The 13,930-nt window shown below is 38.7% G+C and overlaps 1 protein-coding gene across 2 annotated transcripts in view; it reads left to right on the forward strand.

The window, feature by feature from the left end:
- LOC140466835 (uncharacterized) overlaps positions 1 to 13,930 on the forward strand; it is a 97,112-nt gene that overhangs the window by 40,366 nt on the left and 42,816 nt on the right. For both annotated transcript variants that reach the window (XM_072562547.1, XM_072562537.1), the window contains exon 5: positions 11,329 to 11,574. In XM_072562547.1, coding sequence (XP_072418648.1) covers positions 11,329 to 11,574 — 246 coding nt within the window. The remainder of the gene's footprint in view (positions 1 to 11,328; positions 11,575 to 13,930) is intronic.

Below are 13,930 nucleotides of genomic sequence, written 5' to 3' on the forward strand. Positions count from 1 at the left end.
TGGAAACTCCTGAGGCCTTTCACCTCCTTTCCACCCTCTTGGGCTTCATTTTTAACCTGTGATAAACTCTTACCAGTGTCCTCTACTCTTTGTTTCATAATGTAGGATCTCCCCTTCTCCCAACTTCTATTTCTCACAGGATGAAATTCTGGCTGGAAACTTGTCTTATCCATGAATGTGTATTCATCTGCTAATTCTGCTGACCTTTTCACTTCCTGAACTTTCTGTTCCCCCGTGTAAATTCTTACCATCTCTGGAAGTGAGTTTTTAAACTCCTCCAGCAGAATAATCTTTCTAAGAGCCTCAAAGATCCTAACTATCTTTAAAGCATGCATCCATCTATCAAAATTACTATGTTTAATTCTTTCAAGCTCAAAATAAATCTGACCTGATTCTTCCTCTACGTTTCTGAAGCGTTGTCTATACACTTCTGGTACCAATTCATAAGCACTTAAAATAGCCTGTTTAACCTCTTCATCATCTCTTGAACCCTCATCTGATTGTAGCAAATACCTCACTGGCTCTGCCTACCAGTTTAGTCGGAATTAGCATTACCCATAAATCCTCAGACCACTCCATCTGCCTAGCCAATTTTTCAAATGAAATAAAGAAGGCTTCAACATCTTGCTTATCAAAATGTGGCAGAGTTTTAACATATTTGTATATATCGCTACGTTCTCTTTTAATCTCCATCCTGTTATCTTGACTTTGCTAAGTTGCAACTTCTTAAGTTCAAATTCTCTCTTTTTGCTCAGCGAAGAACCTTCTCTGTCTTTTTCCCTCTCTCTCCTCTTCTCTCTCCCTTTGTTTATCTTCTAACTCCATTTTCCTCATGTAATTTAAGTTTTTCTACCTCTACTGCACTTGTCTATTTCTCTGACACAGTTAAATGTTTGAGTAATTCCATTACAATTTCAGCTGTATTTTGCCCTTGGTTAAACCCAAATCTAACTTCTTTGTTAATTCTAAAAGTATGGCCTTTTTCTTTCCTTCTAAACATTTTTGGCAAATTTGAGAATCATCTTCAAATCCCAGAATCTTGTTAGCAATTTTAAGAGCCATTTCTCTTACTTTTAATTTAACCAACCACAAATCACTGAAAATAAACAAGTTGTCTTACCTACATTTTATTTAAAGATCTAGGACACTAAAAGTGCTTAAATCTACTGGGCTTTTTCATACCCCAAATCTATTCAAATCTCGGACTGGATCTGTCTAAACCTGTTCAAATCCTGAATCTGAGAGCCAAACTGTTCAGATCCCAGATGAACCACCAAACTGTTGCAACACGACGTAAACCCTTCTGCTAACACAGAAAAGATTCACTCTGTTCTATAATCTGTTAAAATTTGAGAGGCAAAGAACTATCCCAAAAATCACTATTTAATGTAAAATTAACAACTTTTTAAAAGTCTAACAGAGAATAATTAACCAACAACTATTGACAACTCCTTTCTCTAAACCTATTTTTTACTTTCTCCTCTACAATACTGGTCCGATAAAGATCCCAATTACGATTTACAATAAAAAAGTCACGCTTCAAAATCAGTCAGCTTTGACAAGTGTCCTCTGTAGATTTTCCTCTGTCTTCTTTTCTTCTTAGGGATTCTGCTTCACAGGTCATTGATAGATAAAGGTACCCTTTAAGAGAGCAAATCTTTCTGTAAGCAGTCTCTCTCGTTATTGGTGCTCGCTACTCTTTGCCACTCTGGATAACTGTACTAAACATCGGATCATTTCATTGGTTTACTGTTGCCGAAACATTATTTTTTCAAATTAATTTGGATTTTGATAACCTGGGTATAAATTAAAGTGATTGTCGAAATTCAAATTTGTTTTTGCATCCTGGCAACACATCACTTAGCTGTTTTGACCAAATGTTACATTGTTACCTTGTTCAGAACATTTTGTGCTAGCCAGAAAGTTCAGCTCCCTTAAAGATACAGTACACCCACAACTTCATAAAGGTGACCCTGATTCTGAGATTAGCTTTCAGTTTCAGGTTTTATTAGTTGAATTTAAATTCCAAGTTTCTAGGTCCCAGGTGCATTACTCTTTCCTCTGGATTTTAGTCCAGTGATATTACTATTATGTCAGCACCTTCCACTGACTTGCTGAAGTACTCTGGGATGTTATTTCTACATTAAAAGGTATATAAGTACAAATTCAGCAAATGCAGGGCACTGGTTTCACAATAAAATATACTTCTGATGGCAAAGTGAGGGTGTAAAGAGAGCTAGAGTTCAGCCTTGGAGTTTTGGTAACATCTATCTGCCTGAAATAACCTTGTCGGACACGGATACTATAATTAGTACAGCGCCAACCAGACATAAAATGGAACATTCTTTTCTCGTAACTAAGCATTTTTTTGTGTTACTAAAATATAACTTCTCAGCAAAAAAGCAAATTGGACTGTATTAAATGTCCTTTTGGATGGAAATCCCTAGTTAGAAAGTAATGGTTGGGAATTTGATTGCGAGGGCCTGCATATAATTTAATGTGAGAGTCAGTTAAGCCACTAAATTGATAGAAATAATAAAAATATTTAGATAAACTAAGGCATGCCTAAGAAATATATTGTTCCGAATATTTTGTAGAATTATTCAGCTATTTCGGAGCTGTTGTATTAGACTAGACTTGAAATCATAACTGTGAGTGAGTGGACTGATGATACTGTAATAAATAGCTACAGTTGTCATGTCTGAATTGAAACAGATTGAAATAGAATCCTCTAGGCTAACACGTGCAGTGTATGCGCAGTTCCACAAACAGTTGCATCTAGAGGCTAACGATTTGATGTAAATGTAGAATGGAGCTGGGAGTTAGCATGGTTTGTCAAGTACTGGAGTAGTATACATTAGCTGCAAAAAATACATTAATAGCTAGCACTAGTTTATCTATATGTCAGGGCAAAACCTTTAAAATATAAAAATAAATAGTAGGAATCTTAATCAAAGGGAGTAAAGGTGAGGCCCAGCAATCAGTCAGTTTCTGAACAAGAAAGACAAGTTCGCATTTCAGCTGAGATTATTCTTTATCTACAGTTAATACTTACCACTTGCGCCAAAATGCTAGTCTGCTTTCCTCTTTCACATGCTGCTTACCTGCAGAATGTTCTATTGTATTTCTCTATTGTAAGTACTTGCAGATAATGCCCTTATTCACCACTGTCAGGGTGAATACTTCTGGGAATAATGTTGATCTCTCCTCTCTAATACGTTTTGGAATAAAACTGTCCCACTGAGTATAACTCTAAGTAGTCTCAGAGTTCTATTGACTTTCTGCACTGACTTTTATACAACCCAGTTTATTAAAATGATAAAACTAAACCGGAAGAAATTTCTTCCGGTTGGCTTCTTGGCTTATGATTTGTCTTAATGAATAAAATTGTTAATGAAGTTACTGCTGATCAATGACATTCTGCCTGCACTGTGTCAGTGGATCATATCTATCACCGTAAAGGCTTTTTATCAATGACTGTAAGTCTTTACAGAGGAACCCTTCAACACAGATAAGCTGTAGAATAAAGGGGGTGATTTTGATAGTGCCAATTTGTGGACTGAAGTGCTGGGGAAATTCAGCAGGTCTGGTAACTCATGTGGAGAGAGAAACAGAGGTGACATTTCAAGTCTCATATGACTGTTCTGAACAGTGCTGCCAAGCCTGCTGAGTTTCTCCACCACTTTTTTGCTTCAGACTTTCAGCATCTGCAGCATTTTGATTTTACTGTGCTGAAAAATGATGGATTACGTTAGGTCTTCATCTTGACATTAAGGCTGTATTTTGGCTGAGGAAGTGGGACTCTAGAGACAGGTTCATATTTGGGTCGTGATTCTGCCCTGAACAGAAAACAACTGATTTTGGTGTGGGCGAAGGGTTAATTGTTGGGGTTTGGGACAGGAAGCCATTTAATGGCATAATGAAGCAGGAGTAAAGGCAGGAATTCCAGGGAATCCAAGAATGTGTTGCAACTTTGTGCTCCATTTTATCAATAATTTGGGGGAGAATTGTCATATGAAACATCTGGTAAGTAATGGAGTATTAGGGGCATTATATTCTATCTACAGGATCTTATTTGTACTTATATTATTTTGATTTTAAAATCCTTTCTGCATTGGAAATAGGATTGTTTATTTGTGACACAAAGCACTGGCCTATGCTGAATTATGTTATATTTATGTGCCATGTTATACCCAAGTCCTGTCACCAGCAGTTGAACTGTATCATTGCACAGGCTCATCCTTGCATAGACAAATTGTGCAAGCTATGATAAACTTGACAGTAAACGAAATAACATTTCCTTCTACTTGAGGTCCCTCTCCTGTAATACACCATTCACTATCTGATGGTATGAACGGGATATCCTTGAAATCTCCAGTAATGTTCCTCGATGCAAAGTGTTTACCTTATGTGCTTGTTCTTTACCTTACACAGCTGAACGCAACTTCAGCAGCAGGAGGGTCTTGGTCCCTACCTGAACCAACCCAGTCAAAGATACCAGATATTGTTTGATTTTTGTTTTTTCCTTTGCTTTAAGAAATGGACCTTTCTAATAGTTGTTTGCAGTTATGAAAATCGGTAGTGCGCATAGTGAAGGAAGTTGACCTCATGGCTTTTGTGTAAACTGGTTGCTGCCAGATATCTTCTGCAAATGGCAATGCAAGTTGGATCAGTTACTAATTTTAAACCTGAGATCGATTTTATTTTGTTAAGCAAAGGTATTAAGAGATAGGAGGCTAAAGGCAAGTAGATGGAGTTAGGTCATTGATCAGCCATGATCTTATTGAATGTTGGAGCAAACTTGAGGGGCTGAATGGCCTACTGATGTATATTCCTCTGCACTGGTAGGCATGCTGTTAATTTTATAACTGAGCTGGTCTTTTGTTAGATAATGATCTTAAGGGATTTTGGGACATAGGTGAGTTGTAAGAAGGTTATGTAACGTTAGTTATATCAATCATGGTCTCAAGTTCCATTCCTACCTGCCAACTCTTGATATTTAGCCTTGTCAGTTTTGATAGTATGTGTGCATTTTCAAGTACTTCTGAATGTTTTGAAGGTTTCTGTCACTGCAAGTCTGAAAGATAGTGAGTTTCAGACTCCTGCCAGTTACTGGGTGCAAAAGAATTCTCATCAACTTCTCACTAATCCATCTATCAGTTGCTTTAGAGACAAAAAAAATCTGCAGATGCTGGAATCCAAAGTAGACAAACAGGAGGCGGAAAGAACACAGCAAGCCAGGCAGAATCAGGAGGTGGACAAGTCAATGTTTCTGGTATTAATCCTTCTTCAGGACTCTTTTTCCAGGCAGCTTCAGAAATATCTGAAGAAGGGTTAATACCTGAAACATCGAGTTCTCTACCTCCTGATGCTGCCTGGCTTGCTGTGTTCTTCCAACCTGCTGTTTGTCTACTATCATTTGCTTTAAATACACATGGTACTGATCTCTCTTGAAAAGGAAGTAGACACTTACTTTCTATCCAGACTATTGAATTGTAGCTTATACACTTCATTTATATCTCTGTTAAACCTTTTCTTTTTCTGAATAAATGACCCAAGTTTATCAAATCCTTTCTCATTGCCAAAATTCTCCATTCTTGGCAACATCTTTACGAGTTTCTTATTGTACTCCATCTGATGTAATCATATTTTTCCTGTCATACAATGACCACAACTGTATGTAGTACTCTAGCTGCAGCATAACTAACATCTTCAACACCATAGAATCCCCTCATTGTGGAAACAGGCCCAATCGGCCCAACAAGTCCACACTGACTCTCTGAAGAGCATTCAACCCAGACCTACCCCTCTACCCTATCCTTTGTAACCCTGTATTTCCCCTGGGTAATGCACCTCACCTATACACCCCTGAACACTGGGCAATTTAGTGTGACCAATTCATCTAACTTGCATATCTTTGGACTGTGGGAGGAAACCGGAGCACCCGGCGGAAACCCATACAAACACTGAGAGACCGTACAAAGTACACATAGACAGTCGTTCATGGTTGAAATCAAACTTGGGTCCCTGGTGCTGTGAGGCAGCACTGCTGAGTCAGTGTCCCCCTCTGAGCCACCATGCCACCAGTGCTGCTAGACCTGCTGAGTTTGTCCAAATTTCCTGTTTTTATTTTAAATCTCAGAACAACATTCCAACAATAGCCCTGAAGACCTGTATTCCAGAACCTGCTGCTTTCCTAGTCATGCTGTTCCAGTACAACTATAAGGAGAAACTGAGGACTGCAGATGCTGGAGATCAGAGCTTAAAAATGTGTAGCTGGAAAAGTGCAGCAAGTCAGGCAGCATCAAAGGAGCAGGAGCAGGATTCCTGAAGAAGGGCTTATGCCCGAAACGTCGATTCTCCTGCTCCTTTGATGCTGCCTGACCTGCTACACTTTTCCAGCAACACATTTTTAAGCTGAGTACAACTATAACACTGGCATCTACTTAACAGTGGGGAAAATGGCCAAGATCTGTCCTGTACACAATGCATGACAAATCCCATCCAACCAGTTATTTATCTAACAGTCTACTGTCTGTCAACAATAAAGTAATGGGAGGTGACATCAATGATGCGATCAAACACTATCGACTAACAGCAAGTCAGAGACTAGGAATACTGTGGTGAGTAACTCACCATTTGACTGCCCAAAGCCTGTTCACCATCTATGAGGCACAAATTAGGAGTGTGATGGAAGACTCCCCATGTTCACTTCCTATTTCAGATTACCTTTGAATTCTGTTTATTGATTATCTACTGAAATGCTCAGTAACATGAACTGTTATTGTAGCCAGTTCTATTAACTGAAATAACCACTCCAGGCCAATAGAAGAAATACTGAGTAGTTCCAGTGGGGCAAGTCATGGCAAAAGTCAAATAACAATCTCAACATTTATTTTATCCCCTAACTTTAATCCCAACTACATTTCCTTAAGTACTTTTCCTATCCAAAGAAAACAAATCCAAATTCCTTAAACGTTAACATTTTAACAGTTTGATTGCTTCTTTTCTTCTCAAGTAAAATTTTCATCTGATTAGGTGAAGAGAACTATACCCAGTATCACAGCTCCTTGTGATATACACTCTGTTCCTTTCCTTTCAAATTATATCTTGTTGCCATTTGGTTTGACATCTGCCAAATGTCTGTACAATGGTAAGATGAAAAAAGGAAAATATTAAATATGTAAAATATTTGAAATAAAATTGGAAATACTCAGCAGGTTTGGCAGTACCTCGAAAAGAGTTAATAAGAGTCAGTGTTTCAGGACACTGACCTTTTTGAATGTTATTTGGTAGTTGTGAGTTCTTTTACTTCCTTGGCTATTGAATAATGGTGGATGATTGTATAAAAATACACACACATGCACTGCAATTCTAAATTGTATGATGTATTTGTGACATTTTCTACTATGACCAGTCCACAGCTGGTAAAATTGTGTGTCACTATTAGCCACATTTGGTGCTTCTCAGCCAGTTCTTTCATAAGGTAATGTTGTAAGGGAACTAGAGAATAAACTCATTCCCTAAAGGCTAATTAGAAAAGAACTAAGAATAGCACAATAATAAATGTAATGCCATGTGTTTGGAGGGTTAATGTGTAACTAAAATGCTACTGTTTGACATTACGTCTGGTGATTGAGATTAATACAAACTGATTACATTGTTGGATTGATATATTATTTTGAATCTTTTTCTCAAGACCTTGAATTCTCCTGGGAGGATGCACTGGCCAGCCATCGCCACTCCACAAACTTTAATTTAAAACATGTTTTTTGATGCTATCGTGTTTGAAGGTCTAGTAACTCACTTTAAGTGGAAGAGGAAATGAAGTTTTGTTTCACAGCAAACTTTGACCGCAGTGGTAAATTTGAAGGCTGAGCAGAGATAAGAATAGCTGCAGGAGAAAACCATAGTTACTGTGATTGCATGATTGATAATAGCAGTCAAAGACGTCACACCCTTAGAACCGATATCTTACTTTGTGTCACAGGAAGTCTTAACAGGTACTGATCATTTGCTGTCAGTTTTTAATGTTCAAAATTGTTGCTGCAGGCAAGTTGTTGTGAATGGCAGTATTGACCATAAACTGTTACAATTGACCTCTAGTCTCTTGATTAGAAAAGAATTGAAGATATGCCATTAGACAACCCGCATACTTAAAGTCTATCTTGGTTTCTGGATGTCAAGAAAGTGGGGACAGAAGAATTATAACCCATGAAATACTTTTGTACATCTCAGTTAGCAGGAGGTGTGGTTAGATGCTACAACTACAAAATAAATGCAACCAAGTGTTTACTGTTGTTATTGTGTAAAATTAAGCAGATTTCAATTCACTTAAGATCAGGAGTGAGCCTTTTCTGCTATTTCAGTTTACAGAGGAACTCCAAAAAGACATTGATAAGTTGGTAGAAATGGCAGTTAATTATATTGACTTTGTAACTCTTCACAGATACTGACATACCTGCTGATCTTTTCCAATTTTATTTTGGGCCTCTTACGTCTGTGATATTTTGCTTTCTTAATTTTCATCTGACAATTTTACAGACATTTGACAGATGTCGAAGCAGATGATGCTTAATACAAAAAAAGTGTGATGTGAAGCATTTTGATAGGAAGAACATTATAAAATAGGGGGTACAATTCCAAAAGGGGTACAGGAGCAGAGGAAACTGGTTCACAGATGATTAAGGGTGATAGGACAGGTGCAGTTAATAACGCATCCAGTGTCCTTGGATTTTATTAACAGGGAAATTGAGTATTGGAGCAAGAAAGCGATGTTGAAATTGTATAACAGACTTGTTAGACTTCAACTGACACATTGTGTACAGTTGTGGGATCCACATTATAGGAAAGATGTGAATACGTTGGAGATGTTGAAGAAGTGATTTACAAAAATGGTTCCAGGAATGAGAAGTGTAAGTTATGAGAATAGATTGAAGACGTTGGGATTGCTTACCTTAGACAGAAGGCATCTGAGGGGAGATTTCATGGAAGTTTCAAAATTACGAATAGCTTGATAGAGTAGGTAGAGAGAAGCTTTTTCCATTCAAAAAGGAACAAGAGCAAAAGAGCATAGATTTAAACTGTTAAAAATCACACAACACCAAGTTATAGTCCAACAGGTGTATTTGGGAGCACTTGCTTTTGGAACGCCCTTGCTTTTGGAGCGGCGCTCCGAAAGCTAGTGCTTCCAAATACACCTGTTGGACTATAACCTGGTGTTTTATGATTTTTAACTTTGTACACCCCAGTCCAACACCGGCATCTCCAAATCAGATTTAAACTGATGTGCAAACAAAGCAAGTGTGATACGAAAATAAAACTTTTCACTCGGTCAGTTCTTAATGTGTGGAATTCACAGTCTGAAAATGTGGTGGCAGCAATTGAGGCATTCAAGATTGGATGATTGTATTGGCTGGTTATTTGGATAAAAACAGTGTGCAAGAGTATGGAGAAAACACAGGAGATTGTCACTAGGTAGTCTGTACCTCAAATCCATTTATCCACATTTGCACCATACTCATCAGCATCTCTCTGCAACAGAAGTCTATCAGTTTCAATGATTAACATCTCAATGGGTCTTTTGGAGTAAGAATTGTATATTTCCCTGAATTGTGTGCAAAATATTTATTGACTTCACTTTGTGATTTTCATCATACCTTTCTGGGCCTTCTAATTTAATGCTGTCTGAAAACCTGGATCTCTAACTATCAATGACTGGTTGAAGGAATATATATGGTTTGAGATTACAGGCGTCTTGCATATGTATAAAGCTGAGGCCTCGTGTGTATTTCTGGAAATAACGCTCTCTACAAATCACCATACATTCCCTTTATCCCCATTCTCCATATCCTACTACTACATATCAATCCATGTACATTATTTTGCATGCTTTTAGTATTAACTAAAACTCTTATGTATCAGATGCCTTCCACACGTGTAAATATACACCATTTTTGTTTCTTTTCATGGGATGTGAGTTTTGCTGGCTTGGCTAGGTTAGGCTAATTGTTGCACATTCCCAATTGTGCTTGAGAAGGACATATCGTTGTCCTTGATCTGACGTCCTCAAAATATTCAGCTGGGTGAGTCAACCGCCATCAAAACACACACGCATTCATTAGAATGTTTTTAGAATCTGGTGAAAATTCTGTATGTTAGCTTGCAAACTCATAACATTGTCCTAGTTGTTCTAATCTTGACAGTAAAATCCACACTTTTTGTACACCCATAACCTTTTACAGTAAAACTCATTAATCCAAGACGCCTTTACTTAATGGCCATGAAGCAGAAAATGAGCAATTATAGAGTCATACGGCATGGAAACCGATCCTACAGTCCAACCAGTTCCATGCCGACTATAATCCCAAACTAAACTAGTCCCACTTGCCTATGCTTGGCCTGTGTCATTCCATTTTATTCACATATTTATCTAAATGCCTTTTAAGCATTGTAACTGTACCCGCGTCCGCCACTGCCTCTGAAAGCTCATTCCCCACACAAACCATTCTCTGTGTAAAAACCAATCACCAACGTCTTTTTAAAATCTTTCTCCTCTCCTTAAAAATATACCCCATTGTCTTGAAATCCCCCACCCTAGGGAAAAAGATACCTGCCAATTACCTTATTTACGCTTCTCGTGATTTTATAAACATCTGTAAGGTCACTCCTCAAACTCCTATGTTCCAGAGAAAAATGCCAATCCAGCCTCTCCTTATAACTCAAATCCTCCATTCCTGGCAACTTCTGGCTAAATCTTTTCTGAACCTGCTCCAGCTTAATAATATCCTTCCTATAACAGGGTAACCAGAATTGGACACAGTACTCCAGAAGAGGCCTCATCACGTCTTTGTGCAACCTCAACATAACGTCCCATTACTCAAAATTCTGAGCAAAGAAGGGCAAGCATGCGAAACAACCTTGGGTAAATGTGAGATTTTCAGTCAGACAAGGAGCGAAGGCACAAGTTTGTAACAGATTTGAGGTTTTTCAAAGATACTTACAGGCATTTTTCTGAGAATACTTACATTACCATAGAAAAAGGATTTTCAGGAAACTTTCCTGAAAAGGATTGGTCAAATATTACCCAGAAAGAGGAAAAGTATGTGGCTCTACAATAGTTCATTGAATGTTTGAATGTTGGCCTAAAGTTGATTGAATCACATTTTGATTTCCACTGCATAAACAGTATATCCTTCATAATTATACATCTGCCATTTTAACTAGACCATTTGTTTTATAAATAAATGTGAAATTGCTTGTAAAATATTGAAGATGCTATAGCGATTGATATTTAGCCAACTGTTATTTTTTTCACTCTTTTTCCAGAGACCATTGCATGGAATGCTTCGTCTGATTCTTTAGCTGATACGGTTTCCAGCTGGAATGAGGCCACTGACAAAGCTGTCACGTGGCAGTTCACAGGGAGAGGAGATACAAGCTCTGTGGCTTGGGGACCCTCAGATAGACCAATGGCTACCTCAGGTTGGAGCATGACAACCAAGGACTTGACTAGTAGTGGAATTGACTGGGACACTGCAGATTCTGCTGAGCAGGACATCTTCGCTAATATAGGTCAGTATCCTTAGAATTACTTATAAATGCAGTAAAATCCAAGGAATGAATGAAGCAGTAGGTTAAAATAACAGCTCAGACAGATGGATGAAACTGTTGTGACAAAATTTTTCTCGTACACAGGATTAGGAGCTCAAATGATTAAGGTTGAGTAGTCTCCAAATTGTCCTTAGTTTGATTCCAGGCAAAAGAAAACTATCCATAATGAAACACAAAATTGTACATGGAAGTGTTGAGAGTGAAAATTTTGCCCTCCTCTCTGCCTGTTCACTAACACCTCTAGGTCTCTTTCTGTGAATTGGAGAGTAAGCTTTCCTTCTTGGCCATGTAGGAATATCGAGGCTCGAGCATCACTGTGTGAGTTGTAGTTCCCGGCATGCAGCATCTGAGCGCTGTTCAGCTGGCTTTTAATTATGGTGCCAGACGTGTGAAAACCAAAAGGTCCAGGCAATAGCATGTGCCTCGGCCTCTCTGGCTTCGAGGAGCCTGAGAGTCCAGTAGCATAATAAATATGGAGAAGAATGGCAGATTGTCTGAAAAGAGTCACTCTGCACAGCAGGCTGGACATCATGAATTTCCCTCAACAAAACACTTTAGCTGCAAATAGGAAAATTTCATTCACTGATGAGGAATTTACCTAACCCATGTTAAATGTGATGTGAAATTGTACCTGCCAAAACTGGTAAATCATGACAGGGAAGAACAAGAGATGCCACAGTTTTGACCTGGTAATGTCAGACATTCCTCTAAGTTATTTATATTAGATTTGAGCTTTTGTACTCAGAACTAGAGGGAACCTTGTACAGTGTGTATATTCTATTACAGTTATACAATGAAAGAAGCAAAAGATGAAAATACAAAGTTAAAATTTATATCATTTTAAAATAAATGTGCCACTCAGCATCTAAATGGCTTTGATGAGTTCAATCTAGAATGACCTTTTGGTAACATAAGCTTGCCTAGTCCCCCTTCTAAGATTTTTCAACTCTTATGTGCTTTACGCCTGCCTTATGAAAATAAGATCACCCATATAATGGGACTTTTGTGCCTGTGGTGTCAATAAACTTTGCCAAGTCAAGCAACTTTCTAACTACTCATACATTCTGAAATTCTCTCACTCCCAATACAATATAGACTGTCCGCCATCTACAATGTACAAGTCTGTCATGTAATGAAATACTCTCCATTTATCTGGATGAGTACAGCTTTGACAACATGCAAGAAGCTCAACATCATGCAGGCCAATGCAATTCACTTGATCAGTACCCTGTTTTATTCACTTCCTCCATCACTGCACACATTGACACCTGTGAAGCCTCCTTTGACAGCACCTTCCAAACCTGCAACTGCTACCACTTGACAAAAGAATGGAAGCACCATTCTGATCTCGAATTATATCGCTGCTCCTTCACTGTCACTGAGTCACAAAGCTGGAAATCCCTTTCCACGCTATCTGCACTGAATTAGTTCAACAAGGTGGTTCACCACTAGTAAAGGGCATTTAGGGGTGGACAACAAATGTTGACCTTTATCAGTGATACCCCTATTCCACTAATGAAGCAAAGATTGGTGGAGTAGCAGAAAGCATAAGGGACTGTCTGAGAATACAGGAAAATATAGAGACTGGAGAGTTGGGCAGAAAAGTGGCAGATGGCTTTCAATCCAGACAAATGTGAGGTGATGCATTTAAGCAAGACTAATTCTAGAGCGAATTAAACAATGAACGCAAGAGCCTTTGGAAAAGTTGATGGGCAGACAGATCTGGGAGTGCAGGTGCATTGTACCCTGAAGGTTGCTGCACAGGTGGATAGAGCGGTCAAGAAGGCATATAGTATACTTGCCTTCATTGGACGGGGTATTGAGTATTAGAGTTGGCAAGTCATGTTAAAATTGTACAAGGCATTGGTTCAGCCGCATTTAGAATATTGTGTACAGTTCTGATCGCCACATTACCAAAAGGATGTGGACGCTTTGGAGAGGGTGCAGAGAAGGTTTACGAGGATGTTGCCTGGTATGGAAGGTGCTAGCTATGAGGAGAGGTTGAGTAGGTTAGGTTTATTTTTACTAGAAAAAAGGAGATGGAGGAGGAGGGCCTGTTTGAGGTTTACAAAATCATGAAGGGTATAGACAGAGTGGATAGAGACAAGCTTTTTCCCAGGGTGAAGGATTCAGTAACCAGAGGTCATGCTTTCAAGGTGAGAGGTGGAAAATTTAAGGGGGATACACGTGGCAAGTATTTCACACAGACGGTGGTGGGCATTTGGAACGCGTTGCCAGCAGAGGTGGTAGAGGCAGGCACGGTAGATTAATTTAAGATACGTCTGGACAGATGCATGAGTAGGTGGGGAGCAGAGGG

The sequence above is a fragment of the Chiloscyllium punctatum genome, chromosome 3, assembly GCF_047496795.1.
Source record: "Chiloscyllium punctatum isolate Juve2018m chromosome 3, sChiPun1.3, whole genome shotgun sequence".
Taxonomy (NCBI): Eukaryota; Metazoa; Chordata; class Chondrichthyes; order Orectolobiformes; family Hemiscylliidae; genus Chiloscyllium; species Chiloscyllium punctatum.